A 14,971-nucleotide genomic window follows, 5' to 3' on the forward strand; every position below is an offset into this window, starting at 1 on the left:
AAGTATTTAATAAATGTTTTCATCCATCCATTCATTCATTCAGAAGGAACAATTTGGCCTTACTGGATAACCTGGGCTGGAATTTTATCTTTTTTTGACCAAATTCTTAATTTGAAAAAAATGAAACATAATCTTTTATTCATCTGAGGAATTTAAGTCTTCAAAACAATATTTTTCATTTTTTCACATATCTTTCATTCCATCATCTCCTCCTAAAGGATATGAAATGTTTGACAAACTTATAAATGTTTTGTGATATTGATGAAATTTCACAAGTTATAAAAGTCATCCTTTAACAAATGAATGTAAATTCTGCTTGACATCTCCAGGCTCTATAATTCCCCTGGTTTTCATTATTACTATAGAGAAAAGCACTTGATCTTTCTTTGGGACTATTACTGGCAATAATAGGACTCATCTTCCCTTTGAGAATTCTTGCAAGACAGGTTTTTATAGCAAGACATCATCCTTGAGTACAAATTATTGAATTCTTCCCACAGAGGCAAGAGTTTCTTTTTTATATTTATGTATAGCTGTGTGCTTTAACTTAACAAAAGAGGGAAGAGGAATCTCATAGGTTTACAATTTGACAATTGAAAACTGAAACTCTAAATTACATTCTTTTTCCAACAAGAAAATGACAGGGATTGGTTTAGCATATAGTTCCATTGTTAGCATAGAAGGCCTAAGGGATGATTTTGGATTATAAGAATAACCTATGTAATATTCCCCTGACAAATGTAAATTCACAAAAACATCATTAATATATCATAGCCAATCTCTTCCAGAAAATCATGAAATCTCACTGTAATGTTATTTGGCTGATTACTAAAGATATACACCAAGGGGGTCTGTACCCATCTGGATCATTGTTTTAAATATCAATCTGCCTTCTGGTGAACCTCTGACTATCACTAATTCCTTCTGAGAACAACATGAGATCAGACAAAAATGTTACAGGGACAATTAGTTCTTTAGAAATAATTTTCTATAAAAGGATGATAGACTTAATATCACAATGGGGTTTGTTCCAGAAGAGTTTTGTCAAAGTAGCTAAACAGCCTTCTTGAGAAATAATATTGCAGGGGGCAATTTTATATGGGATATGTGTGTTTAACATGGAATAACCAGTAACACTGTCTTTTCATGTTTTTACAGAACCAGCTAATAATGTGAAGCAAAGTATGCCTGTCATTACTTAAAAAAAAAAATTTGTCGGCAAGATAATCAGGATTAAGTGACTTGCCCAGGGTCACAGTTAGTGTGATTAACATCTTAGAAATAGGTCAATTATATAGGAAGGCAAGCATACTTATACACTGTTGGTAGAGTTGCAAAATGATCTAACTATTCTGGAAAACAATTTGGAATTGTTCCAAGAGTCACTATATTTTCAAATCCTTTGATTCAGTGATTTCACTTCTCCCTGATGTATACCCCAAGGAAGTCAAAGACAGAAGTTTTATTTAATATTCAAAATACGAATATTCATGTTGAATGCAAAATATTTATAGCAGCATCTTTGTGATACCAAAAAAAAATTTTTAAGGGTATTCAGGGATTGGGGAATGAAGATAGAACATTGGACTTGGAATCAGGAAGATTAAGTTCAAATTTTGCCTCAGATGCTTTCTATCTGTGACTATGGGCAAAGTCACAACCCCTCTCAAACTTAGTTTTCTCATCTACAAAGCTGGGAGTAATAATAGCACTTTCCTCATAGGGCTTGAGGTCGAAATAATACATGTAAAATGCTTTCGAAACCTAAAAGTGCTAAATATTATTAATGCTATAAAATACTATGATGCCAATGGCAACAAATGAAAAATTCAGAGAAACCTAGGAAGACTTATAGGAACTAATACAGAATGAAGCAAGCAGAACCACAAGAAAAATATAATTACAATAATATAAGCAAAAACAGCATTAAAAGGGAGATGAACTATGAGTTATAATGACCAATCTTGATCCTAAAAACACATGATGAAACATAGCTGTGGTAGATGAGGGGATTACAATTATATTTTCAGATACTGCTTCCATTTTAATTGGTTAAGCTTAACTGTTTCAGGGACAATGAAGGTTAGAAGATGGTGGATAAGGGCATATCTGGAAATGACTACTTTTTTTATAACTTTTTATTGACATAACATATGCTTGGGTAATTTTTTACATTATTCTTTGCACTCCCTTCTGTTCCAACTTTTCCCTTCCCTTCCTCTACCCCCTCCCCTAGATGGCAGGCAGTCTTACACATGTTAAATATGTTATAGTATAATCTAGATACAATATATGCTTGCAGAACTATACAGTTGTCTTGTTGCACAAGAAGAATTGGATTCAGAAGGTAAAAATAACCTGGGAAGAAAAACAAAGATGCAAACAGTTCACACTCATTTCCCAGTGTTCCTTCTCTGGGTGTAGCTGATTCTGGAAATGACTACTTTTTTAAAAGCACATAACCTTATTTACCAACTTCTCTTGGTTCATTTATGACTTATTCATGTAGAAGTGGATGTTGAAGTCTTATTCAAATATTTTATCAAAATATGGGGGTAACTCCTAGGTTCTCACAAATGATATCAATCAATCTTCAGTACCGACTTCTTACCCAGCCGGAAATATTTTGGATACAAGTCAGTAATAAACACTATGTCTTTTGAGAACCAGCTTGGCCAAGTATATCACTAGAAGGTCAGCTACTAAGTAATGAAATGTTTTTGCCCATCAAAACTCATGAAACTTATATGATTTTTGGAAAAAAATTCTTGCTTCAGATCTTCCAAGAATTCCAAGAACTTATGACAAATCCACGACTTCCTTTGAGAATTTGTAGATGGCATGTATTTAGTGATTCTGGGTTTATATATTTTTTTCAGTTTTTTTATTATTATTATAGCTTTTAATTTACAAGATATATATTTACATATCTTATAAATTAATTTTTCAGCATTGACAATTGCAAAACCTTTTGTTCTAATTTTTCCCCTCCTTCTCCCCATCCCCTCCCCCAGATGGCGGGTTGACCAATCAATACATGTTAAATATGTTAAAGTATATGTTGAATACAATATATGTATACATGTCCAGTTATTTTGCTGTATAAAAAGAATTGGACTTTGAAATAGTGTACAATTAACCTGTAAAGGAATCAAAAATGCAGTAGACAAAAATAGAGGGATTGGAAATTCTATGCAGTGGTTCATACTCATTTCTGGGTTTATATCTTAACTATTTCTGGCTCTATAATATGTTGTAGAGTTTTCTTGTGTTTATTCATTTCTCTAGGTTTACTTCCTGAATTGCAACTTTTTGTGTCTAGCAAGGCTCAGACCATTTCTGAAACAGATATTGAAGCCTCCTTTAAAACTGATCTCTATCATCTGGAGTTTGAGTAATGAGTACTGTGCTCTTCAAGCACATTAGGAGTGGCTGTCTACTGTACCGGGGCAGTTAGGGGAGACCCAGATGAGGTTGTCTATCCAGAAAGCCCATCCTGAGTTGTATAAAGGAGAAATAGTGCTTAATCCAAGGCCTATCCTGATTGTTGTCCCCCCAGACTCAAATTTCCTTAGTACTCACAGGCTTCTGGCTTAGTCTCTGTGAATATCTGGGCTGGCAAAATATATTTTCTAGTTTCTCTTTGGAGTTTTTGATCATTTTTCAGTCTAGTGATCTTTTTTCATGCTTACTAGAAGAGCTGAATACTCTGGACTGTTACTCTGCCATCTTGTGCAGAATATCCCCCATATGAAATTTATCTACTAATATCAATAGATCTATGATCAACATACCAGAGGAGGTACCCACAATGATGAAATCACAAATCTTCTGAAATGATCAAGTGCCCTATCACTAAGGAAAATATTTCAAGGAGGTGCTGGTGTAAGACAGTAGATTGGGGTACTTATATCTTGGAAAACAGAATTTATTCAATGAATAATTCAATATGTGGCATAGGACAAAGAGAAATAATTCCCTTTTCTTCTCAACCAGACTACCAGAAAAAGCCATTTAGACTCATTACTTTCTCTTCCTCTCATCTTTCAATGCTTTGCATTCTGTCTTCCAAATCGTCGTTCAATTCAAACTGCCCTCTCCAAAGCTAAGGATTGGTTAGTGGTCAAATTTTACCTAATTCAATTATTCTTATGCTTCAGGATAATCCTTATCCTTCTTGACTTCTGTAGCTTTGGACATCACTAATTATCTTGGTTATACAATCTTCTAAGTTTTTATGACACTGTTTCCTTGTTGCTACTCCATCTGATCACTCCTTGGCTGGTTAATGACCTATATCATACCAACTAACAGAGGGTTTATACCCCACGATTCTGCCTTGAACCCATTTTCTTTTCTCCCTTTATCCTCTCTCATTTGGTGACTACATCAGCCTCCATGGGTTTAAGATGACCCTCAATCCTGTCTATTTAGTCCTAATCTCTCTCCTGAACTCCGACCACATCTCCAACTGGCCTTTGGACATGTCAAAGTGAATGAGCTGCAGTATCTCAAATCCATTGTGTCTAAGACAGATCTCATTCAAAATCCACATGTTTTCTCAACTTTCCTATTTTACTGAGGGCACCACAATCCTTGTAACTCAGGTTTATAGCCTCAGAATATCCTCAAATCCTTAAATCTTCCTTATCTTACATATATCCAAATCAGCTGTCATATTCTGATGTTTCACCTTTACATTTCTCCCGTCTGTTTCTCCCTACCAATGACCCAACAACCCTTGTTCAGACACTCATCATCTTTTACCACGACTATTGGAATAATCTCCTAATAAGGTCTCCCTGCCTACAGTTACTCCCTACTTCAACCCACCCAGGATTTCTCTAACACACAAATCTGACAAGATCATTCCCCTATTAAATAAGCTTCAATGACTACTTGTTGCCTCTAGGAACAAATTTGTTTGGCATGTAAGCTTTCTTACAATCAGACCCCAAACTACCAATCTGGCTGTATTCTCCCACGTTCTATGGTTTGCCCATTGGCTTTCTTACTGGCCATCACACATAATTCTCCATTTCCCATCTCCATGCCTTTTAGACTGTTCCCTATGACTGGAATGCTCTCCTTCCTTGCCTCCATCTTTTAGAATCACTCATTTTCTTTAAAACTTGGTCCAATTGTCACCTCTCTGTAGAGTCTTTTTTGACTCCTCCCAATTCCTTATGCCCTCTCTCTCCAAATTATTTTTCTACTATTTATGTATTTCTTTCTTTTTAAAAAATATTTTAGTGTATACATGGAATCTCCTCAATATGATGTAAGCTCTTTGAGAACAGGGACAATTTTATTTGTCTTTGTATCCAGCATGTAGTAAAGTACCTGGCATATTATAAATGGTTGTGGATTGAATTGACCTAAAAATCAAGACCCACTGATTCTAATCAATTGACCATTAATGTTGACATCAAAGACTTTTGATTTTGGGCAACTCACTTTACCTCTATGATGTTTGGGACTTCCTCTTTCTTACTCTTTAAGGGATGGTCTTCTGTGAGGGGTTGGAATAGTGATACAGTGGATTGAATTGAATTTTGATAGTACTCTAAAACAAACCCCTGTGAGACATATGAAACTGAAAATGAGAATGACATTAATTTCTTAGTAAACAAAGTATAGGCCACAAACTCCTTTTACAGAAATTTTATTTTCAATACTTGTTTTTGCAAATCTCCATATGTCTTTTCCCTCCTTGGGATTCTTTACAAATAAAGAATTAAAAAAAAGAACAAATAATAATATAAGAGTCTTCTTGGGTGTAGTGATCTGACCCCAGAGCTTCCTTTTGGCAATTTCATCTCTTGTTTCATTGCTTTTTAAACTGAGAATTCCAAAATTCATCAGGTTACATATAGCAGTGCCAATTTCTTTGCCTTATAAATTAGCAACTAAAAGGCAGTCCAGGGGAGGTCAAACATTTAGAATGAAGCCTTAATATCATAGCTAAATAATATCCCGGCTTTTATTTAATAAAATACCTTAACTAAAAAGGGCTTGGAAGTGAAGAGAGACTTTTAAAATGTTTTCCCTAAGATTGTTGGTACCAAAAACTAAAAACTGAGTTTCTTTAAATCTTTAAGTGTTTCACTAAAGTCATAAAGGTTCTCTTCCTCCCTCTGTTGAGGTGTTAAAATTAGCTTCTCCTATAAAGGAGCATCTGTTTCCTAAAACAACATAGTAAATTAATATACTAAACCAGTGGATCTGAATATCTATCCTGACTTAGGGATGAGAACTGTGTCTGTCCAAGAGCTCCAATAGATTAACACAGTGAAACCACCACTTTCTGGTCCAGCAAACCTTACTTAGAAACTTTAGTGAGAAAAAGACCACACTGGAGCTTAAAAGCTGACTAGCTACTAAGCTGTATACAGGTACTAGGAGAATTTATAGTTCTCTACAAATACTACAAATAACAATTTTGTTTTCAAAACCAAAAATTGGGTTCACAAAAAATAAACTTTAAATACAGATCTTCTTCTAAAGCAACCCTCTAGAGGTTAGTTTGTTTCCATGCCAGATCTAGATATATTTCTTTATTTGAAGGGAGTGAACATTTACCCCAGCACTTTTAATACCTTTCAAATATCAACTAACAAGTTAATTGAGCTGAATTTCAAAAGCTACATTAAAGTATCCTTTGAAAATTAAAACTGTGGCTAAAAGACCTTTGTGATTTTTGCATACATCTTTTCCCCACCCCACCCCTGGTCCCACAAACTTTTACTCTGCAGGAAGGTCAACAGTTTCTGGTCAAATACATTCTCAAAGTTGTCAGAAACAGAATCAACGTCCTACAAGGTTGGCTCCCGATTTTCAAGCCATGACTTTCAAGATCCAAATAACCTGTGGGAAATAAAGGACAGAAATGTCAGGTAGAGAAAGAAAAAACTCCTTGATTTTTATTAAGAAAACTGCCTGACTACATACCACAATCCCCACCTCACCCCTCCAGAGGAAGCTGATCCACAGTATAGGAGACAAGGACCCTACAGTAAGAGCACAGCTATCCTGAGGTCCACAAGGGGTCAAGCAGAGCAGCTGCTGGGGCCACAAACTTTTTAGTTCTCCACCCCTCCAAAGCCCAGAAGAAGGCACACGATCCTAGAAAAATAATGACTCTGCTTACTTATTTCTACATGCTCTTTCATAGCCCTCAGGGTTGTTGACATAACTGCTGAAATGGAACCAATTTGTTTATTTTTTTTCTATAGGAAAACACATTTGAAAATTTAACCATGTTCCAGCAACACTGAAGAGAGAAGGAGCTACTGGATTTAAGACATATTTTTCCACGTCAGCAGAAGCCCAACAAATGCTATCTTAACGAAGCACAAGACATCAAGGCCAGAGGGTCAGGGGCAGAGACAATACTCAGGTCTGATCGTCGCTCTACTGCTCCAAAGCCTAGAGTAGATTTACCTGGCCTAATGGCCAGAGGACAAAAGCCCAAGAGTGAATCCGGCATTCTAGTCTCTCCACCTACAGCTCAACCTTGCCATTAGTCTTATCCCATATGCAGGCTCCAGTCAAACAGGACTCTTCCCTTCCCAAACGCATATTGCTTTACCTCCACACCTTGCGTGACCCATTCCCTATTCCCCAAATACCTTCTACTCCTATCACTGCCAGACGTGCACATTTGAGGTTGACAAAACATTTTTCTCAACCTTGTGTGGTTGCAGTAGGAATATTTTATCACCACTTTTTCTTTTTTGAGGTAAATTGAGGTTAGCTGACTGCCCCGGGTCACATGGCTAGTAAGTATCTGAGGCCAAAGCTGAACTCAGGTCCTCCTCTCTCCGCTGTGTCACCCAGCTGCCCCATCCTCACTGCATTTGGTTTTCTGAAAAAGGGGAAAGTCCACTCAGAAGGATAAATTACTTGCCCACAGTCCTGTATTTCAGTGAGTGGCTGACCTGATTCAAACCCAGTTTGGCTGCTGCCTCCCCCAGGGAAGGCTCCTTATCCTTCAGCACATGCTGCTCCACCTTCTGATATACTTCCCCAGCTTCCCAGCACGCTCTTCTTTCCACTCCACTTTCTATACTTACCAAACTCTAACTTTTCATTATGGCTTTTTGCATACTTCCTATCACAAAAAGGTCCTAGATCCAGGGTCTTATAATCTTTGGGTCTAGGACAGAGTCAGTATCTAACGAGTTTATTTATTGCTGTTGGCAGATTCAAAGCTCCAACATCCAGCTGAGAATTGGAAACTACTTAGTTCCCTAAACTAAACTGTACACCAAGAGGCAATACAACATAAAAACTCATATTAAGGCTCATGAAATGTTTTCTCATAACAACCTCTGAACAAATGTTTAAAGAAAATATTCCTAGAAAGTCAGGAACAATATCTCCTAATTTCTTTTTCTTTTAGATGACACTAGATTTAACGTAGTCTCTGAAGGAAGTGATTTAGCAAATTTTCTGGATTATTTTGTTTTTCCTATCATAATTAACTCTAGATATGCTCACCTTATTCTCAAGGTAGAAACAGTTTAGTCACTTTTCTAACTTAATTCTAGAAAGTCAGAAATGGCATTCCAAGCCAACCTCTCCTGATTCCAAATCCAGTCATCCTATTACACCCGGCTGCTTCTCCAGTGGGCCTAGAATCCCCACTTTGCCATGATTTCAATACTTTAAAAGGTTCTAGAACACAGCTAATTTTCATATACCATAAGAAAAGGGCCCAAGTTATCTAGCAAAATGATAATTATGTAAAATTGAAAGGTAAAATAACAATACTTACACAATCATACAAAACATCATGAAAATATTCCATAAGGCAATGAAGATTCGAAAGTATCTGAGACTCAGTAAGAATTCCCTGATGTTGTCACCTGAAAAGTTAAAATACATCATGTAAATCTTGTTTGTATTTAGCATAAGGTGCTAGTGGAACAATTCCGTGGAAAGAATCTTGGTCCAAGTCCTAGCTCTAACATTCACACCTGTTATACAAGGTAGATTTGGACTAGATAGCCTCTAAGGTCCTTTCTGGCTCACAGCCTGTGAAGCTCCTGAGAATATCTGTCTGGTGGTAATTTACATTGAAAAATCAGACTCTGGATATTTTCTTTAATAACTAACATTTATATGTCACAGGTTTGAAAAACACCACATTATCCCACTTGAGTTTCAAGTCAACCTGGGTGATGTAAATCCCCTATGTGCTGTGAATGTTTTCAGATAAGGAAAATGACTAACACTCAGAGATGGCATGAATGTTAATCCCATCCCATAGGTTCTAGGTGCAAAGGCAGGATCTGAACTAAATCCATTCTTATTCCCACTACACCCAAATCCTACTCCCTAGAGTATTACAAGAAATCCCAGATGGTAGTTTTCAGCTTAGTCACTGTAATTTGGAGCAGGAGGGGAAGGTCTAAAAGGTAAGCCAAGTTCTTCCTTCCAAGGTTGGCATGGTGGCAACAGGAGAGCTCTCAATGGAAAAAGCACTGGACTGGAGTGAGGAAACCTGGGTTCTAGTCATAACCCACTATTCTGAAATTCTCAGCAAGGTACTTCCCCATATGGGGCCAGCCTCCTCACTTATAGATGGATTCAGCTTTCCTTCCAGCTCCAAGACTGTATAAGGTTACAATTCTAAACTGGTTAAGATAGAGCTCGTCTCTGCCAGCAGATCCCTGAAGAAAACCGTCTTTGAGCCCAGAATATGAGAATGAGAGGCTTTTACAAGGATAGCAAACAAAGACACTGAAAGAAGTTTTTGAAACTAAAACAATATGCGTGGAAATACAGGCAAGTGCTTGATTATTTTTTGTTCAAGGCACAGACATCACTCCCAATCAGTGAAGCAGCCCAGTTAACAGTCTTGGCTTCAGTTCAAGGGTTCCCACTGTTTCTGATCATATATGCCCATGATTATTCTAGTTACTGACAAATGAAGCCCAGCAATGGCATTTGGAGAAAGCACAATCAGCATACAAAAGAAGTGTTGTCAAGATCCTAAATTAATCTCCCTACACTTAGCACAAGGGTCAGTGTCATTGCCTCTTCCTAACCATACTCTCTTCCCTAGCTTCTTGCTACCTGTATTGTCCCATGAGGAATACTAAGTCTAAATGCTGCCAATGGAGGGCCCCAATAATGAAAAAGGCAAAGGTGGGCATGTTGCACAGAAGCCCTGTCTCAAGATTTCCCAATGGCTGGAGTGTCATGTGAAATCAGTCTTTTTTGAAAGAGAATATGGGCCAATGGAAGGAGTACTGGAGATGAATTCATATATTCAGAACTGGAAAGAACCTTCTTGATGAAAGTCAACCCTCTCATTTTGCAGGCAAGAGAAGACTTTTTTAAGGTCGGTCAGGCAATAAACATCTTCCATGTCTCAGGCCCTGGACTCAGAGACTGCTACAGATAAAAGACAGTCCCGGCCCCTGAGGAGCATACAGTCAACGTAAAAGTGACATGGGAGGAGAAGGGAAGACCATTCAAGTGAGGAAAAAGCAGGAAAGGGGCCTGTGGGTGGGATCTGAGCTGAGTCTTGAAGAAAACCGAGGCTGAACAGAGAGAGAGGGAAGCCATGAAGCTAGTGAAGAGCCGGACTGTGGAGTAGGTGTTTGCTCCAGACCTCCAGATCAAACATAAAACCCTCTGTCTGGCACTGAAGTTCTTTATAATTTCACCCTTCTCACCTTTTACTCCTCGGCTTACACTGGCTTAATTTCTGGCTCATTATCTTCTTCTAGACCTGAGTACAGACACTTCCCCAGGTCTCTTCATTCTCTCAAACCTGGCAGATGCCTTCCAGCTCTCCCTACCCGCCCCCAGCTTCAGGCCAGCCTTGCTAACTTCATCCTGGATACATCTGCCTGGAGAGATGCATAGCATCCTGTGGCTGAACGACAACATGCCTAAAACTGAAATGATCACCTTTCTCCTCCCACCTTTCCTGCCATCCTACCGGGTAGCCAGGCTGGGGACCTCAGGCATAGCTTGGACTTTTCCCTGCCACTCAGCCCCACCATCCATCCTCTACCTGACCCTAATACAGACAGCTGTCGAGTGGGAATGATTCCACCTCTTCTTTTCCCTTTTACTGATATCCCTTAGGCCCTCCTTACCTTTTGCTTAGACCACTCTTATAGCTTCTCACTTATCTTTGTGCCTCTAGTCTCTGTCCTGTCTAATCTAGCCTTCATACTGTTGCCATTATCTTAATATGGAAGCTCTGACTGTATGACCTCCTCGTTCCAAAGCCTTCTACAATTCTGCACCTTCTATGGTATCAATTACAAATCTCTTAGCCTGACATAGAAGATCTTCCACAATATAGCTCCAACCTATCTTTGCAGCCCTGTTTTACTTGGATTCTTTCATTCACTCTAAGGTCTCATCAAACCAGATTATGAGCTGTTCTCCAAAGGCAAACTTCCTTCTCTGACTTCCATTCATCTGTGGTAACCATTCCCCTATCGTTAAGGATACTTCTTTTCAATAAAATGATCTTTTTCCTTTGGGCCTCAGCTTCAATTTTCCTTTCTTGTGCTAGTATCACAGTCTACTTCATAGCCTAGTTAACAATGTGCAGAGGGTTTTATGTTTGATCTGAAGGTTATAGGGAGGTCCCTGGAACTCATACCTATTCCAGTCCAGTTCTTCTCTGGCCCTTCATCCCCTCATCTCCTACTATCAGAGTAGTGTTATGTCCCTAAGAGCCGGGTCTGTTAGTATTAAACAATGCCTGTGATATGAATAGTTGCTTAATAAATGTTTGCTAAATTTGAATTTTGCTTATTCTCTTCACATAAATTAATGAATTTTTGAGCACTCCATATGTGAGACCCTGAGGATGTAGTCATCATTTTAGTTTTAGTTTAATCAGTGAGCAGCAGAGGTGTTTAACAGAGACCAGGTGGCTGCTTTATGAGATAAATGAACTCTGTCTCTAAAGGTGACACAGATACTCTAAAGGGAATTCCCACACTGGTTGGGAGGTTGGAAACCCAACATTAACATTCTAAGACTCATCTTGAGCAAAAGGTGTCAATAAACTTGCAAGTGCCTATGATAGAAAAAGAAAAACTTCAGAGCTGGAAAGGAACCACAGGGATCATCAAACCCCAATGAGGAAACTGAGGCCCACAAAGGGGAAGTAGTTTGCTGAAACATTGAGGCACATTTACCACCAATCTGTTGATAAGAAGAAAGGGGCTTGATGTCCACATTTGTTTGCTCATTCAACATTACAGGCTGTTGGAGCTACCTGGGACTTACCTGTACTTGGCTCCTTTGATTCCTCCCCAAACCCCTGGGTGTCTTTTTTTTTCCTGCAAGGTAGGGAACAGTATGACATTTTTGTACAACAGAGAGAACTAAAACACATGCAAAGATAAAGAGGATTCTTTAGATGCCATGGGAGCCCTCTAAGTATTCCGTAAGGGTAACTGGAGTGGGGTCTCAAAACCTGATGGGAAGCCCTATGTGGCTAATAGATGAGGGAGCTCTATGTAGATGAGGAGAAATCATACACAATCATACACAAAATCATAAATATCTCAAATCATCACATAAAATCATTAAATGTCATAAATACAGATTATAAATACAAGATTAAAAAAATCTGGAAAGGAACTCTGAAGCTATCTTGTGCAACTCCTTCATTGTACACAGGAAGAAATGAAGGATCAGGAAGATTATGTGAGTTGTCCAAAGTCATATAAGTAAGCCGCAAAAGTGGAATTTGAACTAAGACCTGACTCCACAGTCAGCAGAGGATTCTATGTGGGTGACGAGAATGTCTATATGTATGGGGGCTCTATATATGAATGATGGCTCTGTGAGGGTGATAGGGGTGTCTGTACGAATGATGGCTCTCCACAGGAATGATGACTATGAGTTACAGGGGAGTCTATATATATGGGGGCTCCACACATAGAATGATGGCTCTGTGGGGGTGATAGGGGAATCTATATATATATATATATATATATATATGGGGGCTCCACACATAGAATGATGGCTCTGTGGGGGTGATAGGGGAATCTATAGATATGGGGGCTCCACACATAGAATGATGGCTCTGTGGGGGTGATAGGGGAATCTATATATATATATATATATATATATATATATATATATATATGGGGCTCCACACATAGAATGATGGCTCTGTGGGGGTGATAGGGGAATCTATAGATATGGGGGCTCCACACATAGAATGATGGCTCTGTGGGGGTGGATAGGGGAATCTATATATATGGGGCTCCACACATAGAATGATGGTCTCGTGGGGTGATAGGGGAATCTATATATATATATATATATATATATATATATATATATATATATATGGGGGCTCCACACATAGAATGATGGCTCTGTGGGGGTGATAGGGGAATCTATAGATATGGGGGCTCCACACATAGAATGATGGCTCTGTGGGGGTGATAGGGGAATCTATAGATATGGGGGCTCCACACATAGAATGATGGCTCTGTGGGGGGCTGTGCGTACGTATGAGGGCTCCACACATGAATGATGGCTCTGGGGGTGACAGGGGTTGGAGAGAAGACAAAGGTTCTAGGTGAATGAAGTAAAGGGACTGCACAGACGCTGCGGGTTCTAGAGGTGAGAAGGCTCTGGGGGAGTTCTAGGTGGGTAAAGGGTGCCTGTGGTGAGGAGGCTCTAACGGGGTTAAAGGTTCTGGGCCAGAGTCTAGAGGAGGGAGTCTGCTCGTGGCTGGGTGACTAATAAGAAGTCCATTAGGTTCAGGGGCTGGGGGAGGGCTATCTAGAAGGCTGGGACTCCGGAAGACACGCCCCGGCCGGTCCCCATGGCAGGTGGCGGGGCCTGCCGGGGACTCTTTTTCCCCAAGAGGCACAGGACGGGTGTCTCCCGACGGCGGGGAGGAGGTTTGGGAGGCAGGAGCAGCACGGAGGGCGGGTTTGAAAGCGGGTCTGAGCCGGGAGGCGGGCCTAGGGGCGGATCCCGGGGGCGGGGCAAGGTGGGTCTCGGGGCGGGTCAGGGGGCCAGGCCCGGGGCAGGGGGAAGCCGCCGCGTCACTCACAGCTTGAAGTTGAGCACGGCTCCCGCGTTCATCAACAGCGTCCTGAAAGGGGTCAAAGCGAGGTCAGGGAAGGTGTGGCTCCCCCAAATGCCCTCCCCCCGGCCGTCTCAGGCTCACAGCTCAACCCCAGCCAAACTCTGGGGCCCCTTACCCGAACAGCAAGATGTCCCCGATCATGGTGACTGCCGAGCAGCCACCGGAACCAGCTGCGGAACCGGAACAGGCACAATCCGCGAGTCCGGGGCCGGGACCAACCAATCACAACGAGCGACTACAGCTGGGCCGGCCCACGCTCTGTACAGCGTCCGGGAAGTCCAGTTTATTGGAGGGCGTCCAGGGAGGAACCCTCCGCCCACATAGGCTCCACCTTCTGCCAGTCGGGGGCGGAGCTGGGCGACGTCACCGCCCCGGCAGCGGGAGGGGGCGGGGCAAGGGTAAAGGGAGGAGACTAGGTGTGAGAGTGTGTGTGTGTGTGACATGACCCAGGGATAACGCGAGACCAGCCAGTGGCCCAGCAGCCGGAGTTCTATGATTTCCAAGGGACTCTAGGTGATACAAGTTGACAGAAACTCTTATGGATGACAAGGAATTGCATGGAGGCCCGTCAATCGGCGACCATGTATTAAGCCTGGATACACCGGGCTTTGTGCTCGGCTTGGTCTATACGATGCTCACCCAAGATGACTTGGGGAGGAGGAAGGCCCTGGCAGCTGGGAGATGGAGAAAAGCCTCCAGGTGGAAGGGAGGGGGGGACCGCGCCGGGCAGGCGGGGGTGGGGTGGGGGATGGGGCGGGGGGGGAAAATGGAGCGCCATGTTTAAGGGGCAGGAAGAAGTCCGGTTTGACTACCCAGTTACACGTACTAGCAGAAGTCGGGGCTGCAGGACTTCAACCAGTCCAGCACTGAGCA

General features: G+C 40.8%; 1 protein-coding gene across 1 annotated transcript; it reads right to left on the reverse strand.

Annotated features, from left to right (window-relative positions):
- Positions 1-5,649: 5,649 nt before the first annotated feature.
- SMIM7 (small integral membrane protein 7) lies at positions 5,650-14,330 on the reverse strand. Its single transcript, XM_003760998.4, has 5 exons — positions 14,214-14,330; positions 14,063-14,104; positions 12,271-12,323; positions 8,780-8,870; positions 5,650-6,867 (listed from the first exon to the last, which is right to left on the reverse strand). The coding sequence occupies exons 1-5, from the start codon at positions 14,237-14,239 to the stop codon at positions 6,852-6,854; spliced, it is 228 nt and encodes a 75-aa protein (XP_003761046.2). The 5' UTR covers positions 14,240-14,330; the 3' UTR covers positions 5,650-6,851.
- Between the last annotated feature and the right edge of the window lie 641 nt (positions 14,331-14,971).

Source organism: Sarcophilus harrisii, chromosome 1, assembly GCF_902635505.1.
Source record: "Sarcophilus harrisii chromosome 1, mSarHar1.11, whole genome shotgun sequence".
Taxonomy (NCBI): Eukaryota; Metazoa; Chordata; class Mammalia; order Dasyuromorphia; family Dasyuridae; genus Sarcophilus; species Sarcophilus harrisii.

What these genes read in the sequence shown, in the direction of transcription:
- SMIM7 (XM_003760998.4), bottom strand. Translation starts at nt 14,239, where the DNA reads ATGATCGGGGACATCTTGCTGTTCGG. An exon ending in GCCGTGCTCAACTTCAAGCT is followed by an intron (nt 12,324 to 14,062) that starts GTGAGTGACGCG and finishes CCTACCTTGCAG; the next exon opens with GAAAAAAAAAGACACCCAGG. An exon ending in ATCAAAGGAGCCAAGTACAG is followed by an intron (nt 8,871 to 12,270) that starts GTAAGTCCCAGG and finishes TTAACTTTTCAG; the next exon opens with GTGACAACATCAGGGAATTC.